Here is a 15,772-nt window from a genome sequence, read left to right as displayed (position 1 = left end):
GAAAACATTTTGTGTCCAGCTCATTGGCTGCCCGTTTGCTTGCTGCCACTCCTTGGCATTTCCCAAATTTAACAAGATTATCAGTGTTATTTACTCCACCTGTCCACCTGCCAGTGTTTAAGGTTTTTTTTCTCTTCAAGTTTTAGCAAAAAGCACAGGTGGGACACTGCATCGCTACATTCTCAGAATATATTGTCCCAACTGTCCTTAACCATCTCAGTTGACATAAAGGTGATTCTTTTCTTCCACTTTTGTAAAAAGGCATCTCCTTTAGGCCTTTAGCGAGAAAATCGTCCTCTTCTTTATAAAGATGTTACTTCACCCATTGTTTAAGACCTGGTGGGTCAAGTTTATCCCAGGTCTTTGTTATAGTTTTAGGTAAGAAATATTTTTGCAAAAATGACTTTTTAACAACAACAACACCCTCTTTAATTGCTCCAAGGTACAGTACCATGACATCTACTGAAATTTCATAACCTGGCATCTTAGAGCTACACCTATATTCTCCTGAAATACTTGAATTTTACTTAATTTCCAAAATATGTGGGAGTTGTTATGACCACACTGTCTCCAGGATTGCTTGCTTTTAACATAAGGTGTAACAAAAATCAGATGTTTAGTCATTTCCTTGAGCTAGTTGATGTCTCATCAGCTGTTTCTATGTTTATTTCGTTTCCCTGTTTTGTTTGAATGTAATTGGTATCATTGCGTTTCCGTTTCCTTGATATAATTTAGAGATAATTGTCCCGTTAATCTGTTTATGTGCTTCAAACTATCCATCACTGCATTTCCTTTTTGAGACTAATGGTGGTTTTACTGTTGTGGCTGAACACTGTATGTGGTGCCCTGATTGGTTTGCTGATGTGATATTTAATCTGCCTGATTAATATAGATTTGATATTTTCTTCATTTCTAGCCTGGCTGGGAGGAGAGGGTCCACAGTGATGGCAGGGTCTTCTACATAGATCACAGTGCGTATGATGTGTTTAAGTCGAAAACATCTTTGATTAGTACATTAATCTGTTTTCTTGTTAATATATGCTTTTTGATATATTTTATTTCATAGACACAAAGAACACACAATGGGAAGATCCCAGATTGCAGAACGCTGCTATAACTGGACCAGTGAGTATGACTTTGAAAGTTGTTGTTGCTGTTGCTGTTGCTGTTGCTGACCTCCATCCTTTGGTGATTACAGGCAGTGCCTTACTCTAGAGACTACAAACAGAAGTATGACTACTTCAAGAAGAAGCTGAAGAAACCGGTGAGCATCCTCAAAAGCTCTTACTGATTGTAGAGATCGACCTGACACACTGTGATATTTTATATTTAGAAGTGTTTATTGAAGTGACACACATGTATGTTTCGGCACCCAGCTCCTCGACTTTCCAGTTGGTTGTCAGCACACACACTTCCCTCTGCTCTCCAGCTTTACTGTTTATAAAAGGCAGAAGCCTCATTAGACAGATCCCCACCACCTATCTCTCCAGCCTCCTTGGCATTGCCCCCTTGACCACTTTTCCCCTGCAGCTGACCCAGGGATACCACCTCCGCCACACTGATTTTCAACATAACTTCTTAAAGGTAACCGAAAACTCACCACTGTTGTTTTGTTTTGTTTTTTTTTAAATGTAGGCGGACATCCCAAACCGCTTTGAGATGAAGCTGAAACGAAATGCAGTGCTGGAGGACTCATACCGACGCATCCTCTCGGTCAAGAGGCCAGACCTGTTGAAGGCACGACTGTGGGTGGAGTTTGATGGAGAAAAAGGACTGGACTACGGTGGCGTGGCCAGGGAGTGGTTCTTCCTCATGTCCAAAGAGATGTTCAACCCGTACTATGGGCTATTCGAGTATTCCGCCACGTGAGTCTTTATTTTTGTATTCAGTTGTTGTTACTTGTAGTTTTCCCACTTTTGGAAATTTTTAAGCAATTATATGTTGCACGAGTGATGTGCATCCTCTACACTGACAGCTAAAATGTGGACAAAAAGATGTCAGTGCTTGTATTTACTTCAAATCCAGGACTTCTGTACAGTTCCCGAGATTGATATATTAAATCACTGCTAATTTCAATGTGTCTCTGTGAGGTAACGATGTTTGGGATGATGTATTTTTGTTTAAGGGGGCATATTTACAGGTCATTATGCTTTATTAACCTTCATTTTCACTGTAAATAGGAACTGGTTGAGTCCTGTAGCAGCATGAGTGAGTCAGGGGGAGTATGACAGATAAGAGGCTGACAGGAAGCTAGTGGGATAAGTGTAAAAAGGGGGGGCTGATGCATTCAAGGGAAAAGGAGAGGAAGAGGCTAATTTTAAAGCGGTGGGGAGATGTACTACGAATTTTGAGCAATGCGTAAACCTGGGGGTTTATGCAAAAAGCAGCCACAGGCATGGGAGTCTTCAGCCACTCCCAGATACACAAAATGACACAGAGCACGTTCACACCAGGGAACAACAGAGAAACACAGGGAGAAAAAAAAATAGAGCTGACACACACACACAGAGGAATGAGGAAGAGGTGCTGCAGACATTTACACACAAAAGGCAATCGAAACTCTCTTTGGCTGTGAAAATGTGGGCTGAAAAAAGTTTCAATCAAAATCTCCAACCCTGGTGATACGAAGCACATCAAATAACTGTGGTATATGTTACAGCAAAGGCCTGGACCAGCTCTCTAAGGGCATTTTCACAGCTGTAGATCATTTATCCTGGCTTGAATCAGCTGATGATTTTGCACAAGCTTTTCCCTGTGATTTGGCTTCTTTTCACGCAGAAAAATCCAGGTGAACCAAAATGTGTCACTACAAACCATGTGAGAATGTTCAGTCCGGCTATCTGGGCTAGGATCCACAAAAGTAGTAATTGTTCCTACTAACATTTGGTGCTGCGGCTTGTTGACCTGTGGGAAGATTGGTGGTTCAATGCCGTTTTCCACGACCTTTGGCAAGATACTGAACCTAAAGTTGTGAGAGTGTGAACATCAGGTTAAAAAATGCTATTGTATGAATGAATGACACTTGTAGACAGAAAGCTCTGAGTGTTCAAATTGAGTAGAAAATGCTATGCAAGTACTACTGCATTTACTAAAGACACTTTCCTGATCTGCCTTATGTTTTAGGGACAACTACACACTTCAGATTAACCCCAACTCAGGTTTATGCAACGAGGACCACCTGACCTACTTCAAGTTCATCGGTCGCGTGGCAGGCATGGCTGTGTTTCACGGCAAACTCCTCGATGGTGAGTGTCACATGGCTGCTGAAAATGGTCAGATATTTTAAGAGTTCTTCATGTAGCAGCAGGAAGTATTTTTATCTGAAGAGAGTGAAAAAATTACCTCACTGTCTTTCTTTGTGTGTTGTTGTCTGCGCTTTATTGTTTGCATTTTGGTAACTTTTCTGGGTGTTTGTGCATGGTTCTGGGTAGGAGTCCCTCCATTTGAGGCTGCTGGCTTTCTCAAGTTGTTTTTACCTCTAGCTGTAAAAGGCTGATGGGGTATTGTCGTCACCATACAATGGTCAATGGTCAACTTTATTGTCCCTGACGGGAAATTGATTCGCAGTATGTCAAAACGAACAACAAACATACAACCAACACATCACGTACACTCATTAAAAAAATACTATAATATAATATAAGCCTGATAAAACAACCTAGATTTTCCATCGAAAAAAGTGCAATGTGCAATGGCAACAACACTTACAATTTAGTGTTGTTAATTAAGATAATAGCACTAGGTACAAACGACAATTTGTGTCGCTTTGTCTTCACTGCAGTCATTTTATAACGACGACCTGATGGAAGCAGTTGAAAATCGTTAAAGAGAGGATGATCTGAACACAACAGGACAGAAGTTGCCTTCCTCAGCACCTGCCTGTTATAAAAGTCCACAAGCTGGACCTGAGACCTCCCTGAAATCTTGCCCGCCACTTTAACCAGATTGTTAAGTCTGGTCTTATTATCCATGGACATACTACCGTACCAAGCAATGATACAGAAAGTTAAAACAGATTCAATAAAACTTTTATAAAAGAGAGTCATCATTTCAGATGAAACCTTAAAACCTCTCAACCTCCTTAAAAAATACATTCTTTGTTGGGCCTTTTTCACTGTAGCAGCAAGATGTGACTCAAAGGACAGGGTCTTATCAAGAACAACCCCCAAGTACTTGTAATTATCCACCATTTCAATGGCTGCACCATTTACCACTGTAAGCGCAGGATGAGGGGATGACTTCCTGAAATCAATACTAGACAGGTGGTTGGCGTGGACACCCGTGGCCTTGAAAATCCCATGTCGCCTTGAAAATCCCATGTCGCCTTGTTCTCAAGATAACTTGAGATGGGATTTTCAAATTCGTCAGATAGGGACATCTACTAAAATCTCAGACGAGTTCAAATCTCGGTGACCACGATGTCGAGGTTTCTCAGATCTTCAGGGTCACGTCTCAACTTTTCTGAAAATCACCTAGGATTTTCACCAGGATTTTTTACCGTAGGTTCATCTTCAGGTTGAGAGGTCACACTGGTGCCACAAGTTTTTTATAATTTGAGAAAGCCAACAGAGGGGACACTCGAAACAGATGACACAGTGCACTCCAGAGTGGTCAGCTTTGCCAAAAAGCAAAGAATAAAAGAAAAAAGCTCTTTGTAACATATACATACTTGACTTTCAGCTCGGTGGTAGAGTCTGTCCTCACTGCTCTCCTGTGCTCTGTTTCACCCACATTAACTCTCACTAACAGTATGCGTAACAGAGAGAGTAAAAGTAACAAGAGGAAGAGGAGCAGGAAAACACACTTACAATCAGCTGACTATAGTTAGCACGTGTGTTTGGAAATGTAAATGGAAGAGGGAGGCATGTTTGGCTTGATGGGAGCTGCTCTTGTTGCACCTTTTTAAAAACGTCACCAGTAAATATCTTTGTAAGTGTTTGCGTATTTGTTTACTTCACAGCTTTCTTCATTCGGCCCTTCTACAAGATGATGCTGGGGAAGCCAATCACCCTCCAGGACATGGAGTCTGTTGTGAGTATGACTGTAGTAATTATTGCATTGGTGTGATTCGGGATCTTGGATGTCATGTAGATCATTTTCAATTAAATGTCTTCTTTTCTTTTCTTTTCAGGACGGTGAATATTTCAACTCCCTGAAGTGGATTTTGGAGCACGACCCAACAGACTTGGACATGAGGTTCACTATAGATGAAGAGCTGTTTGGACAGGTCTGCTGAACGTCCTTGTTTTTAATTTTAATTTAATTTGTGACGCGGCTTTGTGTCTCTCTGACTGATGCTTCATTTCTTACACCACCACCTGTTCAGACTCACCAGCATGACCTGAAACCCGATGGCTCAGAGATTGTCGTCACCAATGAAAACAAGGATGAATACATCCAGTAAGAAAAATGCTTTTACTTTGTTTTGTTTTTCTCAGTGTGTGTGTAAATGCAGTTTGATGCTGACATGCCGTTTTGTGATTAACAGCCTGGTGATTCAGTGGAGGTTTGTGAACAGAATACAGAAGCAGATGACTGCCTTCAAGGAGGTAAACAGTGGTTTTGTTTTTTTAAACTTGCTAAACACGGTACGGGTATTAAAGACACACAAAGGAATAAAAGTCTGGTATACTTTGTGTTTTAGGGCTTCTTTGAGTTGGTACCGCAAGATCTGATCAAGATCTTTGATGAGAATGAGCTCGAGGTGAGTTTTTAGCTGATCCAGCTAGCAAAAAAACCCCAAAACTGTTTCTCAGGGATGGAAAATGTTCAGTGTATCTGCTTTGTTTTCCTCCACAGCTGCTCATGTGTGGTCTTGGAGATGTGGACGTGAACGACTGGAGAGCGAACACAAAGTATAAGAACGGCTACTGCTCCAACCACATGGTTATCCTGTGGTTTTGGAAGGTGAGACAAGTTTCCATACCTGTGGCTAATAATCTGCAGCTGGGGCAGGGACGTCTGTGCAGAAAAGCTTCATTGATATGTATTTTTTTCATGCTTTTTGTTTTGTTTTATTACAGGCGGTGCTGCTGATGGATGCAGAAAAGCGAATCCGGCTCTTACAGTTTGTGACGGGAACATCCAGGGTCCCGATGAATGGCTTTGCTGAACTCTATGGTGAGATTAGAATTATTCCCTCTCTAAATGAACGGGGTTTTTTTAAACTATTTGCCCTTGGGTTGATTTCTTTGTTTCTTGCAAATTAATTCCACTTGAACTCATGTTTGTTGTTGTCATCTGATTTTTAATGGTTTTATTTACCAGGCTCTAATGGACCGCAGCTCTTCACCATCGAGCTTTGGGGAACACGTGAAAAACTTCCCAGGGCCCACACATGGTAAGCATTTCACTGTGCTTTGCTCTTTTTTTTTTTTATTTCCTTCTTCTTCTTCTGTTTTTTTCTCCCTTTTATATTGGACACAGTTGTTTTTAACAAAGGATCATTTCAGATTTTATTGAAGGTTTTTGCCAACTTTTAAAAAGGATAAAAGCACATTTGTTTCTTCCTCTGCTCTTCTTGCGTTGGATCTTGCAGTGAAGCTTGTAGTATTAGCACAGTTGAGTTTAGCCATTTCAGCTTTGTTATATTTTTTACTGTTACCTTACAAGAATTACGTGATAGGTGGGAATCCCTAAAACAATTAATCATACTCCAGAAAAACACCTTCACCAATCACCGGCCCATCAATCTCCCCTGTAAAATTGGAAAGATACATGGAAAATCACACAAACAGCAGGGATCCACAAACCCAAAAAGACTGGATTTACTCAGATTTTCCCATGAGCCTCTCCCCAGGAAACTCATTCAACACAAATCCTGCACGAAGGCCCGGAGTTGTAACAGCACATATTCTAATAGTTGGTGTTCCTAACACATTACCTAGTCCATATAAGTATAGATATCAACATTATTTGGGGGGTTTCCCCCCCCCCCCCCCCCCCCCCACTGAGATCTGATGTGTTTTCAATAAACACTGTGCCTTACAGAACATTTATAGAAAATGGCATTTTATCCATTTATTTATTTATAAATAATAATAATAAGTAAATCCTTTCTCATAGATTTATTTTCTGGCTTCTCTTTGCAACCAGAGTCTCATCGCCCTACTGGCCTTTAGAAAGAGTGCCAGTTTAAAGCATTAGCATCACTTTGCTTTGCCCATGTTTTGTGTTGAAATTGAGCAGCTTGTTGAAAAGAGACTGGTATCAATCATCTATGTACCCACTGTAATGTGGCTGTTTAGTGAGGTGCTGTTATAAGCAAGCTTGTGTTGAAGTCAGACATGACACTCTAAGGTGTAGCCCATAGACCTGTTTGTCCACACATTTGGAACAACGCCTCCTGGTGACACTACAGAGCTACAACATGTAGATGACTGTCTGCAGAGATGTGTGAGCAGTGAGATTGTACCTGGGTTTCTGAAGAGCGGTGTACCCTGGATAACTGTCCTTTACTACTCTAATAATGACCACATTTTATAACTTCATGTTCTATTCAGCATGACCAGAAACTATTGATTAAGGCTGCAAAGTCATCAGGAAAGTGCTAGAAGTCGCAGAGCAGGAGAGCTGAAGGCAGTTTTTTCATAAACTTCTGCACAACCAGAAATCTTCATGCAGTCAGACAAGTCTTAGAAAGAATGCAGATTTAAGCACTGGCTTCACTTCCCAGACCAGAAACTTCATCCATGTTTTGTGCTGCTTTCAAACTGCCTACTGTATCTCATAGTGCAGACTTGTGGAAGCCCACTAGTGGCGCATTACTGTCATTCTTAGTTTCACTGGCACATCACAGTGTTTACGCTCCTGCGTGTTCCCTTTTTGCCACTGCTTAAATTTTAACTCTTGTCTGTTCTTTTGCTTCTTAAAGCTTTAATCGGCTGGACCTTCCTCCGTACGAGTCCTTTGAGGAACTGAGGGAGAAGCTTAACATCGCTATAGAGAATGCACAAGGCTTCGACGGGGTGGATTAGTGCATACGTGGGAAATGAGCTGAACTGACATTGCTGTCATTGGAGTAAAGCAAAGCTGCGTGATGCCCCTGGGAAAAAATACAAAAATAACAACAACAAAAAAGCTGTGTATCAGACTCAGGTTTTAACCTGCCGGCTGTGAAGATGGAGAGCAACAAGACTCACATGAGTCCTCTGTCGGGGCCCAGCTGAAGAAAAGACATGAAATCTGGAGTGATGGAGGTGTTTTTACGTCACCCTGCGTGTTGTAAAGTTTACAAATCAGGTTATCCTAGTATTTAATTCTCTGATGCAAGTCGCTCAAAGGTGTATTCACTCTTATTTGTTCTGCGAAAATGCTCATATATTTAAATAACTTGATTCTGTGAAGCGATAAGAGTATCTGAATGTGAATAACAGCTGTACAGTTTATGATAAAAACCTACATTTTAAAAATGGACGTTTGATTTAGTTTTACTCACTTTTTGCCCAGCCACATGCATAAAGACAGATGTGTACACACATCCTTTCAGTCAGATTGTCCTCTCTTAATAACATCAGTGTTTGAAACTGTAAATACATAAACAAGTCTTTCCACTGCATCTTTAGACATGAATGGATGTAACCACTCTTTTTTTTGTTTTGGGGTTTTTTGGGGGGGGTTTTGTTAATGAAACCACTGTTTGCACCTCAGGTTATTTAATTTGGCCATTTAAAAAAGGGTAGTTGTACCAAATGTGAAACTGAGGAACTGATCAGAGATGGCAGGGGAAGAGCAGGATTATGTGATGGACCCATTTGTGGAATCAAAAGCTGCAAGAAAATCTGCATCAGAAGAAAGGTGAAAGTTCAGAGGAAAAAAAATCCTGGCCGAGTTCTAGAAACAAGAAAGCTCATCTGTTTGTACATTACACACTGCCTTAGTTATTAATAATAGTAGTAGGTGTTTAATGTTAGTAAGTCATTTCCACTTCATCAGGCCCCATTTTCTCTATAAAAACATGTGAATGAATAGTCTGAATTACGCCTGAGGTGCACACAAAACTCATTCTTTCTTTGTAGTAAACCGGAGCTCACGGCTTTTGTGCGTGCTTGTTTATACAGTCGTGTTCAGCTCATTTTGGGTTTTATGTTGTCACTTTATTACATGCAGGTCCTTCATGCTCGGTGTAAAAACTATTGCGCTCTAGCAAAGGCAAGAATTTAATGCTTAAAAAAAAAAAAAGCCATGCTCGCCACTTAATTTGTCTCCATTGCTGTTAAACACTAATTGGGTGTTTCTGTTCAACAGTTTAAAATGTCCTTAAACAACAAAAAAGATTAAACTTTTTTTTTCATTTAGTTTCTTTTTATTTATTTTTTTACTTTTTTTCCATTCCAGTTTTTTTTGAAGCACTGATGCAGTGTCCCAAATATATATATGTATAGACCTCAGAAGCATTTCTAGCAGAAAATGTGCAGGTTACGTAGGAATGTGAGCAACTGCCGTCAGTCAGTTTGGTGAATCATTGTGGTCGTGATGTGTAAAAACCCGGACCAGTAACAGACTAAATACGCTCTTGTCTGTGTGCAGATTTGGAGAAGTGACTGTCTGCAGTGTTGGACTGTGCTGATGTACTATGCAAATGTGACTGCATTTGTTTAAACTGCCACTTGGGAGTTGCTCGGTGTTGTCGAACAGGTCTCGATGCATCTCTACAGTCAGTATCTGTTCTTGTTCGTTCGATAGCTCCTCGAGCTCAAGTTCAACACTGACTGTTTATAAAGCAGAAGAATAAATAAATGTACATTAACGTTAGAGCTCCTTAGCTTTGCATAAACGTTAGCAGACAGACTGACTTATACAGTTTTAATACGGCGTGTTAGATTTTATGCTTTGATTTTTGTCAGTGAATGACATTTTATTGTCTTCTACTCATCAAGGGTGTCTAATTGCAGCAAAGTGCTCTATTTTTAAGAGTGCAATTTACAAAAACATATATATATATTGTTGGTTGTTAAAATGTGTACAGATTGTTCTTTTCAAAATTAATTACTTGTAGTACCTTTTGTATGCAGTTACTTTGTGAGAAAGTAACTGTGCTTAAGCCGTACTTTGAACTTTTTCTGAACGGTAAGACACGTGTTTACATAACTGCCGTGTTTACAGGTCGGTGATGAAAGGAAAGAAAGTTGTGGGCTGGTTTTTGTCTCTGACGACAGTTTTATATACCTATTCTTTTATAAAGTGAAGCACTTTGTTAATATTGATGAGTCTTACTTCTGAAATCTTTGCCAATCTGTCGCCTGCATAAATCTCTCTTTAAAATCATGATCCGATGCTTTAAGCGCACATCTCTTCAGATGTTTACATGTGAGCATTGCTGAGAGCATTTTTTTTGCAGAGAAAAGCACATTCTCTCCTTTCAATGGTATTTAAATACCAATGCCTTTTATTTGTCATGTGTCATTGAATTCGCTGGTCTATGAAATGAATAGACATCCTGTTGCCTACTGAAGACTAATTAATACGTACTTCATTTCGGATATATCAAACTTTGTTATTATAACACCTGTAAGTGCATTAAATCATCGATGGTGTATGTAAAACATTTTAAAGGGCAGAACAAACTGTAGCTGTTAAATCCCAATGTGATGGCCTATAACACAGAATATAAATGTATTGGAAAAATAAAGACATGTAAAAACACTTATCCAGTCTCTCCTTCTTCTTCCTTTTTATTATTACCTTATTTTGCTGTCCTTCTGATAGGGAGCCAGTAAGTTTTGAAAGATTCTTGAGATTCAAAATCAGACAAGTTTTAGTAGCAACTATTTTTTTTTTTTTAAAGAGTACCAAATTTGTGGACCTCCACCTCTACAGATCCACAAAAGTGGCCAGGTCACACTAAATGCAAACTTAAGTATCCAAGTTTATTACCCTTTGAAAGTTGTTTTTTCCCCTCATGTTATATCTGTTAGAGGATTGATATATTTAGAATAGGCTCACAAAGTCTTTTGTTAAGTCTAATGCTACATTATGCATAACACAAGCATTTTGAAATAAGTCAGCTTAGTTCAGTTAGCTTCAAAAGTTTGTAACCATGAAAAAGAGGATCAGAGGGAGCATCTAACTTTGACCTTGGCATGGCTCATACAAAAGGAATTCCCTTTTGTAAAGCATTATAATCATTTAAGTGAGGCTCAAATAGTGATTGGTACAAAATAAGTGATACTTCACATGGAAGAAAATGCTAGAGAAGTGAAGTTGAGTAAGGTAAGTGGTCCTAACATTGATCCCTGTGGGGCCCCACATTTGACAGCCACTAAGTGCTATCCCCTGACACCATGTTCTAGGCTGCCTAAAAGAAGTCTAGAGTATAAATTCAGTTCAATTTAATTTATATAGCGCCATATCACAACAACAGGTGCTTTATATTGTAAGGTAAAGACCCTATAATAATAATACAAAGAAAACAGAGAAGACCCCCAAAAGTCATATGACCCCCCTTTGAGTAAGTACTTTGGCGACAGTGGGAAGGAAAAAATCCCTTTTAACAGGAAGAAACCTCCAGAAGAACCAGGCTCAGACAGGGGAAGCTATCTGCCCCAACTGGTTGGGGTGTGAGGGGAGGAAGACAGGACAAAGACATGCTGTGGGAGAGAGCCAGAGCTTAATAGTAACTAATGATTAAATGCAGAGTGGTGTATAAACACATAGTAATTAAATGCTTTCAATAAGTCATGGAAAATTCCTGTCTCACATTCACTGTTATCAATAACATGATTGATTTATTTCAGAGATGAAGAGGTTACATACAAGTGGTTCTTTGTAGCAGTGTAAATATGTCTAAATTGGAAGTTACTGATTAATGTTAACTACAGGCCTTACAACAGAATGACAGTCCAGCCTCTTTATTGCCTTTTCTTCACAGCAGGGGATTAGTGTGTCATATTTACAGTGCAGATTGGTTGGCAAACTGAAGAAAAAAATCTAACTATGATGATAACTGAGGCCATATGTAACATGTCTGAAATGTAACAGCCTGGGCTTGAAACCACCCAGGGCCCTATACTGCACGTCTTCCCCTGACAACCGTGCTACATTTAAAGTCACTTAAATTACCTTTCTTCCACATTCTGATCCTCAGATTAAACTTCAGCAGCTTTGGCATTTATTGTGTTTTTCACTAATAGAGTAATTTTTGCTTTGCTTTTTTAAAATTTTTATCATGTCACTTGTTTGTGTGAGTTTTACTGTTTAGTACTTGGGTTCTTAACTGGAGAGCATGCTGGGTTAAATGTGCTCTGTAAATAAAAGTAACTTGACTATTGTGTGGAAATAAAAATCGCTTGTCTAAATCTGATTTAACCCCGTGATCCAGCATGTTCTTACATGCCTGTGGTTGTAGTACTGACTTGTTCCAGCTGGGGGAGATGAAACACAATCAGATTTCCTGAACATAGCAGCTGGGGCATCACCAAATTGCTATGTTTTTATTAATATTATTTTATTTAACAGATTAATTGTAAGGGACAAGTGCAGAAAAACACTGACAGTTGAAAAAAGCAGGCAGATGTCTGCACATGTGGATACAACCAAAGCATGTCGGCAAAATCACATGGTACTGTTTAAATGTGTGTCCTATAATAGGAAACAAGAGAGCAGTAACATCCATACTTTGAAGTGAACACAAATTGTAGTTAGTCAGTGGTATACCTGCAAGTCTGGACTCATTTTAACCCAGACTTTTATAAGAGATACTTTTAACATCTTAAATCTGCTTTAAGCATAGAGAGCTCAGTGAGCTTTTAAGTGCATATGAAGTGTTTAATTCATCCGTTTTCTTCTGGCTGATCTGAGGTTATGTTACAAAATATGAAAAACTACATTTATGAACAAATTGGTGTTGTTTCAGCTCACACCGGCTGTTGTTTTTTTTAATCTCTCTCTTTGAGTTCTGCTTCTTCATTTCCAGCTGTGATGGGGGGAGGGCTCATTTCATGTGAACTGTTTCTGGTGAAGAAGAGTAGCGTGTGGAGAGGACTCATCTACATCTCTCTTGCTGGAGCCTTTTGTGTGATTCAGCTGAAGAGCCAAAGTCCTAATTTCTCCACAACCCCCCATCAGGGGAGTAAAAAAAAGAAAGGCCTCACCCTCCACGGAGGTCAGTGGAAAGGTTACACACGATTCAGGCCGGCCTTTTGGACACTTCAGGGGTCAGTGGGGATGGGCATGGGTGGTAGCAGATAAAGCCCTCAGCCAATGATGGTAGATTTTGGGGAAAGCTGGCTCCCCTTCACCCACACCCTTACCAACATTCATAACCCAGTAATGACTTTTACTTCATTGATCTGGCCGCAGAGCTTAAACATCACTCCACCCACCAAACTGCAGCATATTGGCAGGTGCTGAAACTAAATTCTTTATTGATCCTCACTGACCATGAATGAGGTCAGACCCTCACTTTCCCATGTTATGTAAGAGACGTGCCCACCACTTAAACTGAGAATGTGGCCAGTTATTGGATTATGGTACAAGTACAGCAAGGGGAAACCTCACCAGTCATGTATGTGTATGTAAACTTAGAGTAACACACAGATGTTTGTTTGGGGTTTTTTTGACCGTCTTTAATAGAAGAGCTGATAATCAATTTTATGGTTGGGTAATAACCTTTCTATGAAAATATATGGAACAAAAACATCTAATTGTGTCACACACACAATACTGCAATTATAAATATTACACAGGAGCTATGCCAAACCCTGTACACTGAAGAAAGGTGATCATGCATCGTTAAAATTGTGTTGCTGTGGTTGTGGAGAATGCTGTGGTCCTCTTGTTGAGCAGTTTTGGGTGGATATCACTGAACAACTGATATGGATCAATATGGATCAAATCTTGTTCAGAAATATGATAGTAGGGTTGGGTTTTTTTGTAATTTTGCCTCTGTGCACCACAGTGGATTTCAAATCAATCCACCAATCAATATGTGATTGAACTGCAAACTTTCAGCTTTATTTAAAGGGGATGAACTTAAGTATTGCATTAACTCTTCAGGGAAGACAGTGTTTCCTCGATATTTCAAAGAACAATAAGCAGATTTTTTATTGTAGTTTTAAATATGAGGTGTAAACAGATGCTGACAAGATGCTAAATTCACAACATCTAAAGGAGTGAAGAACAAAACAAGGAGTTTGATGTATAAAAAGACTTAAATCAACAATAAAAATGTATGAATGTGAATTCAGAGGGTTTACAGCAAGGTGCAAACCCCTGGATGAACCCAAGGACAAGAAGGCCAGGTTAGACTTTGCTAGAAACAAGGTTCTTTCCCCCTTTTTTTCCAAATTCTTTGGACAAATGAAAGCAGGATAAATGATTAAAGGTTAAACATTACACCAGAATAAAGGGAAGAAAAAAGTATGGAGAAGCAAAGGAACAGCTCATGTTCATGTTATGGCATGGCTGACAGTTGAATGGGTCACTGGGGTTTATACATTATGTGACTGGTGACAGAAGTACCAGGACTTGTGAGGTGTGCAGGGCCATACTCTCTTGCCTAGAAGGAAATGAGCAAAGAAAGGAGGCAAAGATATGGGATATTCTTCAAAGGCCAAATTAGTCACCTGATCTCAACCCAAGAGAGCATGCTTTAAGTTATTAAATACAAGACTGAAGGCAGAGACCCACAGATTGGTTCTTTCTTGGTCTCTTACTGTAGTCAGTGTCTCCTTCTCAATAAAAAATCCTGATGTACTGATAAACCCAACCAGTTACAGAGGAGTTCTGTTTTCATTTTTCCCCTTCTTCCTTTTCAGTTTTCAGATCACAGCTGGCCTGTGGCCCTGCTGCTTTATAGAGATTCACAAAGGGAGGAAGGGAAGGAGCATGTGGAGGTGGGGGGTTTGATCTCTCCCCACAATAAGTGATGGACATCGGATCAATATGGACATTGACACAGCAGCTGTCCTGCTCCTATCGGTGCTTTGTCATAGTTGCAGAGCTCAGGTTTAAAGGACAAACTCATTTCCATTAACATTATTTTTTCAGTCTGAAAAGTCTGGCCTCTGATACTGAGGGATCTGTTCCCATCAATATGACTGGAGTTTGTTGATAATGGTGGAGCGAGTGATGTTGGTGTTGCTCTGCTGGGCAGTATCATGGGTGCTGGGCTGATACTACACAGAAAATGACTGTGAATCATCTGACCATGACGTTATTGATACAAATCGTGCAGTATTAATGGGCCAAAGAAGACAATTCAGCTTTTATTAGAGCAGAGCAACAATATGTGCAAATTCAGCTTGAAGATTAATCACTGACTTTGAAAACTTATCAAATAAGACATCAGTATTTTAGTTATGTGTACTCATTCGTCCTGGAGCTTCTGCACCTCCACTAACAGCTTTCCACAGCAGATGAAGGCTTCTCAGTTATCATGTTACTGTGTTTTACTAAATAGTCTATAAAACACATTAAACACTATTTATGGTCACCAGCTGATCTCTCTCTAAACTATAATGCTGCAAATGGTTGATGTTGTGTGTACGGAGAAGGCTAGTCAGATAATAAAGAGTTATTTAATGCTTTTTTATTTATTTTTTTAAAGTAGTTGTACCTTATCATTTACATTACGGTGCCATAGAAGCGTTAAACAGATAATCCTAGCTTCAGACACAAAGTCAGCTAAGTTTCTATATGCCATCATCACTGCACTAAAACATTTCTCTGTTTCTAACAGATTTCTCTGTTTGAATACAGATATTTACACATCACGATAAGGACATTACCGCAGAAAACTTTACCTGTCATCATGCTTTGTTTTTGAAAATCT

General features: G+C 39.6%; 1 protein-coding gene across 2 annotated transcripts in view; it reads left to right on the top strand.

The window, feature by feature from the left end:
• Window positions 1-10,648, top strand: part of nedd4a (NEDD4 E3 ubiquitin protein ligase a) — a 44,162-nt gene extending 33,514 nt beyond the window's left edge. For both annotated transcript variants that reach the window (XM_085269177.1, XM_085269175.1), the window contains 14 exons: window positions 917-971; window positions 1,067-1,125; window positions 1,199-1,264; window positions 1,636-1,865; window positions 3,124-3,245; window positions 4,961-5,031; window positions 5,132-5,227; window positions 5,327-5,400; window positions 5,489-5,549; window positions 5,645-5,704; window positions 5,800-5,907; window positions 6,024-6,120; window positions 6,268-6,340; window positions 7,874-10,648. In XM_085269177.1, coding sequence (XP_085125303.1) covers window positions 917-971; window positions 1,067-1,125; window positions 1,199-1,264; window positions 1,636-1,865; window positions 3,124-3,245; window positions 4,961-5,031; window positions 5,132-5,227; window positions 5,327-5,400; window positions 5,489-5,549; window positions 5,645-5,704; window positions 5,800-5,907; window positions 6,024-6,120; window positions 6,268-6,340; window positions 7,874-7,976 — 1,275 coding nt within the window. In that variant the 3' untranslated portion in view covers window positions 7,977-10,648. The remainder of the gene's footprint in view (window positions 1-916; window positions 972-1,066; window positions 1,126-1,198; window positions 1,265-1,635; window positions 1,866-3,123; window positions 3,246-4,960; window positions 5,032-5,131; window positions 5,228-5,326; window positions 5,401-5,488; window positions 5,550-5,644; window positions 5,705-5,799; window positions 5,908-6,023; window positions 6,121-6,267; window positions 6,341-7,873) is intronic.
• The last annotated feature ends 5,124 nt before the right edge of the window (window positions 10,649-15,772 follow it).

The sequence above is a fragment of the Mchenga conophoros genome, linkage group LG1, assembly GCF_057382185.1.
Source record: "Mchenga conophoros isolate Kocher_MC1m ecotype Shallow Benthic linkage group LG1, M_conophoros_male_GT1.1, whole genome shotgun sequence".
Classification (NCBI taxonomy): domain Eukaryota; kingdom Metazoa; phylum Chordata; class Actinopteri; order Cichliformes; family Cichlidae; genus Mchenga; species Mchenga conophoros.
This window is presented reverse-complemented; position numbering and strand designations above follow the sequence as displayed.